At 43.0% G+C, this 7,383-nt stretch overlaps 1 protein-coding gene across 1 annotated transcript; it reads right to left on the bottom strand.

The window, feature by feature from the left end:
• Positions 1 to 5,484: 5,484 nt before the first annotated feature.
• On the bottom strand, positions 5,485 to 6,048 carry LOC121496295 (interferon alpha-1/2-like). Its single transcript, XM_041764734.1, has one exon. The coding sequence runs from the start codon at positions 6,046 to 6,048 to the stop codon at positions 5,485 to 5,487; it is 564 nt and encodes a 187-aa protein (XP_041620668.1).
• Positions 6,049 to 7,383: the final 1,335 nt, after the last annotated feature.

The following is a 7,383-nucleotide window of genomic DNA, read 5'->3' as shown; positions in this document are numbered from 1 at the left end:
ACACATGCCAGTTAATAGAATGGGCCAGAAAGAATCCTTCCATTGTGCCCATTTCATGAAGAAGGAAACAGAGCACATGGAGATGAAGGTCATAGAGACAGTTGGGAAGGTAGGTCTTCTGTCTCCCCAGTCTGAGCTCTTGACCACATGGTGGGACAATCACTGTCCACAATAAGCAAAGAGGCTGCTGAGAATCTGAGCGAAGCCTTTGGGATGGTTAACTTTATGTGTCAACTTGGGTGTAATATCCAGATATTTGGTCCAACATTCTAGATGTTTCTGTGAAGCTATTTTTTTTAGATGAGATTAACATATTAGTAGATTCTGAGCAAACCAGATTGCTCTCCAAATGTGGGGGAGCCCCATCCAATCCACTGAAGACCTTAATAATGTTGTGCCCAAGATTGCGAATCTGAGAAACCACCAAGGAACCGACACCGATGCAAGCGCACGAGGGTTTATTTACAAGCTCGAGTTTGGGTCCAAGTATACCCGACACAGCAGAGCAAAGACTTGGACCCCGAAGTGGGTTACAGCTGGGTTTTTTATAGGCTGGTCTAGGGGATTTTCAGAAGGGATGGAGGAATTTCTCAAGTTCTGTTTACATTCTGATATGGGGCTTTCAAGGGCATTGAGCTCTGTTCTCATTCTAATATGGGACTTTCTACCACAGGTGTGGGCTCTGTTGTCTTTCTGATATGGAATTCTCTGCCGAGGGCAATTCTGAGCTCTGTTGTCTTTCTGATATGGGATTACCTGCCGAGGACATTCTGCAGTTTTTCCTATAAAGTTCAGCTCTTTATTCACAGGGGCCTAAGATGGCTGTACTTGTGCTAATGCTAAACTTGAGGTGGAATGGCCTCCACAAATAGAAAAAGACTGACCTTCCTGGAGAAAGTGAAACTTGTGCCAGCAGACCACATTTGTAGCTCTTCCAGGGGTCTCCAGCCTGTGGGCTTCTCTGCAGATATTGGATCCGCCTGTCTCCACAACTCATGAGCCACTTCCTCAAAATAAATCTATATTTATAGTCTGGTTCTGTTTCTGGAGAACTCTAATACAGTCTCAGAATAATTTCTCCAATCCCCATTTTTTGCTAGGCACAGCAGGCACCCTTCCCTAAAGGCAGACATTAACAGTATGATTAACTTTGTCATCACGTTCCTCACAACTGTTACACACCATCTTGTCTCCTTGAGGTTGATGGCATTTGTCAAACACCTCACTTGGCAGTAGTGTTTTCTCAAACCTGAATTTGGATGGGGTTTGCATGAGGCTGTGTATGAACTGTCTTTTCTGCTTTTCTTGCACTTGCAATCTCAGGCTCTGAGTGCCTCCCTCCCCTGACAACTAGTCATCCTGCAACTGGCCTTTAAATGTAGCCTGAGGCAGAGAACCAGCCGTGCAGCAAGCAGCCCCAGGAGAAAGCAGCCAGCCAACAACACCACTTTGCAACTGAAATGGATCACACTTGACATCGGTGCAGCCCACAGCCCTGGAGAGCACACAGTTGCTGAGCTTCTTCAGTTCCTCATCCTCCAGCTACAGCTGCCTCTTACAGCCCTGCAGTTCTCGATGCCCACTCTTATTTTATTGAGCAAATGAGTTCCTGTGAGAGGAATCTTCCTAATGACTGACTTTAAGGGAAAGTTGACAGACTCCCTTTTTAAATACTCAGGCAGTAGATTTTTCTGCCAATTGAAACAAGTTTGCAGCTGGCCCTGGAGTAACCCTTCTCCCAATACTGTGCAGGCTGCTATCATGTCAGTGTCATCCATCCGGGGGACACTCCTATTAGCCACATGTGCATAGGAGAATTCTGTGTTCCCAGCAACCACTTGCATCTTCTCAGTCTCGAGAAAGACGTGGAGAGGCAGTTGACTCAGCGCTGCCCGTTCCTATCGTTCCACCTGCCGAGGACATGTCGCTGAGCCAGTGGACACTCTCACAGCTCTCCTGTTCCAGGTTCTGAAGTTGTTCTTGACCCTCAACACCTTCATGTTTCCAGATGTGCAGCTGCACTGTTTTGAGCTAATGAGCATTCTGTACCTTGTGGGATCAGAACATAGCAGCGCCCAAACACAGGCACAGATGAGGCCCTGGATCCTTGGGTGTAGACGTGTGGGTTGGGTTCCTTGTATTTAGTGTGTTTCTATGCAGGACTGGACATCTGAGGGCCTTGAGCTCCACAGCACAGGAATCAGCAGGCAGGGAGGGTGGTGGGAGACTGAGGGCACCCTGGCTTCTGAAGCTGGCAAACCTTGGCTGCTTGCAGCTGGTGCTGCACGGTGATCTCCCGCAGCGCATGATGGGCACCTGGGTGCCAAGCTCTGTCTCCCCACCAACCATCGCAGGTGGACTGGAAGAGCCCAGGGATGGAAATTTGGTGGGGATTGCACTCTCCTTGCCCCTGCCTCTGGTCCTGTGGTTTGGTTCCCCAAGACTTTCCAGTATTTAAGAATCAATACTCTGGGATTGATACCAAATGTGCTTATATAGAGATTTCCAGAGCAAGACTTACTCTTTGCTCTAGACAGAATAAGGAAACTATTTTTGCCTGCATTAAAGTCTCTGGTTGTTGACAAGTAACCTATTTGTAGCCTGAAGGGACATCCTCAGAAAGAGTTCCCATTACTGCTTAGATTCCAGGCCCCACCTCCAGTCTTGGTCACCGCCCTTGTCGCACGTGGCCACCAGGGGGGCCGTCTTCCCTAGGGACTCCATTTCAATCTGACCCTGCTTTCTGTTTCCTTTTAGCCACAGCTGCTGTTACATCACATTTGATGGAAATCAAAACAAAGCCTCGGTTGCAGGTGTTTCTGCAAAACCTAGAGATTTCATTTGATTTTTTTCTTTCTACTTGTGACAAGCTGCTCTTTAGGGAAACCTTTAAACTGAGACCACAACAGAGCAGGAAGCCCTGTGTGAATGGGCTGGGAGGTCAAGAGGGTGAATGCCCAGGGTGCTGTGGGGACTTCTGCCTTGGAGAGGAAGGAAACTGTTAGGACAGGGGAATGTGTCCTGGAATGTGGAGGGGAGGGCAGGGGTAGATGCCATAAGGTTAAAGAAATAACATGTTCTTCTGCACTTCCATCTAGGTATGTATTGTCTATCCTCAGATATTCATACAAGCCACCATATCATCACTGAATATAAGACCCTTCTTTGGAATGAGGAATGAATTGGTCAGCCTTCTCTAGAATTCACAACGGAATTCTGGTTTTTGAGGCTTTTTCCATTGGAGGCCAGTTTTTTAAGCATAGGACACACAATTTAGAAGATTTATAGAAAGAGACAATATTCTCATTTATAGCCATCTGAAGAAAAATAAGACAATACGTACCACATTTTAAGTTGTTACTCATGGAAGATGCAATGGTAGTGCCTTTAATCTGCATGAGTTCAGTTAATATTCACAATATTCTGTTATAAGTGTTAAATCTGTTTTTACTCTAAATTATACACAATTCACTCTTGTTCTATGGATTTCCATGATTAATGTTGTATTTTCAGCTGATTTCCACCAATTTTTTTCTTTGCTTTTAAATTAAGAAAGAGAATGCCTAATTCAGCTTTCCATTCTATTATTGAAGAAAGTCTGTCTTTTGTCCATGAGAATTTTGTTATTTGAGGATCCACCAAAGGTTATGATATTCAGGGGCACCTGGGTGGCTCAGTTGGTTAAGTGACTGGCTTTGGCTCAGGTAATTATCTCAGAGTCCTGAGTTGGAGCCCTACATCAGGCTCTCCACTCAGTGATGAGACTTCTTCTCCCCTCCTTTTCTTTCTGTGATCTCTACTGCTCTCAAATAAATAAAAACTTTAAAACAAATACTGTGATATTCATAAAATTAGGAAACATCACCAGTGAGTAACATAAAAGAATTCTTATCCTACCAAACTCACTAGAAAAAGAAATGTGATATTAAGCCCTTGTAGTAAACCAGGGTCACAGTAATGGGTAAACAACCTAATTAATAAAGCCAATAATTCCAGGAACATTATTTTATGAGTAGTAATAGATGATTTGATGAAGGATTGAGTTATCTATTTCTGCCTAGTGAGTTCTTAAAGATGAGCAGCTTGTTGATATAAAAGGTAATGAGAACCAAGACAGGATAACCATTGTAAGTCATTAAGTCACGATTCTAAAAAAATACAATATTAAACACATTGAGGTGATTTACCAGAACATCAATTCCATGAATTCACTCAGAAAAGACATATGGCATAAAAGGGCAAAGTAGGCACAGAAAATCTAACCCCATTATTACCAGATCCCACAATATATTCTTCACCTTGGAGGCACTAATTTCTCTTATTTATACTCCCACCTACTCTAATGTGATTTCATCCACCAAACCTACTCTCGGGAAAGTCAACAGTGGCTTCAATTATTCTGACATAGTGGGCAGTTTCAACCTACAACTTCCATGAATCCACTGTGATCTCCTAAACACATTTCTTTAAATACACTCATCACCATCCTGTCTTGTTATCCGTGTACTCTATGGCCATGATTCCACTGTCTCCGTTGTGGCTCTTCTCTCCCCCCTCTGTTTGGTGGTTGGAGATCCTCAGAATCACATTCATGTCTTCTTCTCACACTACACCGTCTCCCCACATGGCCACCTCTGTTTCTGGCCTTTTCCATGCTAGATACAGACTTTAGCCATGGTGTTTCTTGCCTATTGCAAGCTCACCTCTCCCCTGACACTGGGCGTTTGTGCCTCCATGTTTACCGGTCACCTCAGGAGGGGTCCACAGCTTTTATGTGTACTTCTTGAGATTCTCCAATCTAGAATCAGGTGAGAGAGAATTCACTTTTCTCCCTTTTTCATTATAACACTAAATATGACGATCATTTTTAGGTTTCTATCCCTACAAAATTAGAGATATGGACATCAGGAACTGTATGTGTCATGGCCTATATTCTAAAGGCAATTGACAATTTTTTTTAGAGGAAGTCAGTTATTACTTGATGTTAATGTAATATAATGGGTCAATGCATTCTGCCGGCTAATTTTCTACAAGTTGCAAAATTCATGGTAGTCTTTCAAAAATACTTTCCACAGTAAAAGTTCAATAAAGGCATGATAAACTGATTAAATATAAAGAATATATATTTTATTATATTGCTGCCACATAAAGGTACACATAATAGTGTGTGAAGAAATATAAACCTTATAAACATTTACATGAATAAATATTTAAATAGATAAATAGACATCGGCATGGTCATCTGAAAGTGACTAGCACTTATAGCGTTGCCATGTTGCTTAATATTACAGAAGACAGAAAATTCAAGGGTCCCCGGGTGGCTCAGTTGGTTAACTGACTGCCTTTGGCTCAGGTAATTATTGACAAATTGATTCTGCTTATGTCACTGTTACAGCAGAAATGAGTGTCTCTGACACAGCAGAACAGGGCAAGTGTGATATTATTTGTCAGACAGAATCATTTCCTTGAGGACCCGGGCGGGTCTCATTTCCTCCTCCTGATTCTTTCTTGCAAGATGGTCAAGGAGAAGAAGGATCTCCCGATTTCTGCTCGGACCATCTCCCAGGCACACGGGCTGTGGTTCTTGTCTTGCAGGTAGAGGGAGATCCTTTGGAAGTAGGTCCTCAGGGTGGAGTCCTCATGCATGAGGGGGGTCTCGGCCAGCCCCGCCTCCTGCAGGGGACAGGCCTCCAGGTCATCCAGCTGCTCCGAGAGCCCCGAGCACAGTTCCTCCAGGAGAGTCATGTTCCAAGGAGCGGAGGACGTGTCCCGGCAGAAGAGGTGGAAGACCTTCTGGGTCATCACGTGGACCACAGAGAGGGCCTGCGCCTCCTGGAGCCGCTGGCCATCAAACAGCTCCTTGGGGAAGGCAAAGTCATTGGTGTCGTGGTCACAAGAGCCGGCGGAGAGTCTCCTCATCTGTCCCAGGAGCGTCAGGGCCCTCCAGTTGCGCGGGCTGTGGGCGTCGGGCAGGTCGCAAGCCAGACAGCACAGGGAGTGGCAGCTGAGCAGCACCAGGGCCAGCAAGAAGGAGCAGGGCAGGGCCATCGGGGATCCTGCAGGGGCTGTGGGCCTGGCTGCGCTGGGCAAGTGTGGGAACCGCGGCTCCAGCTTCTCTGAGCATCTTCCCTCGTGCGTGGGGCTTAAGTAGGCAACAGGCACGTTTTCAATTTCTGAACGTCTCCCTCACTTTCTACTTCTCTTTTTGCTTTCCCTTATGCACTTTCTACTTGAGAGTGTGGGTTTCCCACCCAATTTTTTTTATTGCCTCTTTACTTCAGTGTCTTTGATTATTAATGTAACTGAACCTTCCATGAAAACTTAGTAACACAGATATACAATATATCTGTTTTATATACATATATGTATATGTATATATATTATATGTTTATATGTATATTATATATATTATATGTATATTATATGTATATATTATATGTATATATTATATGTATATATAATATATATATATATTTATGTTGTGTTTATACCCCTGCTTTATACATAAAAAGAAAGTGTAAATTTTGCTGTTTATTCAACTCAGGGTGTAGAATGACTAAAAATTTAATCCTGAAAGTTAAATTTGGGGGTACTGATGCTTCACTGGATAACTAGATTTGATTAACAACTTCTAATTTTTACTCACACACTTGAAATATAAAAAGTACATCTGCAAATTAACAATTTCTAGAAAGACATAATAATGATGTCAATGTACTTAAATATTTAGAATCATTTCAAATTGCTTACAGCAATTGAAAAATTAATTTCTTTACTTCGCATTTGTTTTTAGGGTGCTGAATTATTGCAGCTTCGAACAGAAAGTGCTTTTTAAATTCACCTCCCATGAGATAGTCATCATGTTGTTGTTAAAATTTTTTCTGTTTAGCAGTAGATAGAATTACTGATGTGTGGAATAAATTTTGCAGCATTAAGTCATAACATATCATCTATTTGTATTAAATTTCCAAAGCCCACCTCTCAACAAGGCTCAAACATCAGCAACATCCTCAGGACTGCCAATGGAGGTTCACAAGTAAGCAAAATTTACCTCTCCCAGTGTGACTTTGAGATCCAGGAAATGATGGAGAGAAAGTCCTCTAATTCTAGGCTATTCAGTTAGCCCTGCAAAATATCTTGCAGACATTGTGTGTATCTTCCACAAATTCAATGTCATTGCTTCTTGTGTGATACTCAGTAAAACCCAATAAAAGACAATAAACTACTGAGGACTAAGGTTTTGTTAGACCGCTCCCAGGTTGAGCTCCAGAGTACCACAAACCTTGTAATGTTAAAGATTTGTTCACAATCGTAAAACTACTGGTTACACCTTGGAGGCAATTGTAACAACTTAGCACTGGCGGAGGAATGATGGTAATGGGA

This window comes from Vulpes lagopus, chromosome 7 (assembly GCF_018345385.1).
Source record: "Vulpes lagopus strain Blue_001 chromosome 7, ASM1834538v1, whole genome shotgun sequence".
Classification (NCBI taxonomy): Eukaryota; Metazoa; Chordata; class Mammalia; order Carnivora; family Canidae; genus Vulpes; species Vulpes lagopus.
Note: the sequence above shows the minus strand (reverse complement) of the source record. Positions and strands in the feature narration are given on the sequence as shown.

Coding starts and splice junctions, on each gene's coding strand:
- LOC121496295 (XM_041764734.1), bottom strand. CDS start 6,048: ATGGCCCTGCCCTGCTCCTTCTTGCTGGCCCTGGTGCTGCTCAGCTGC.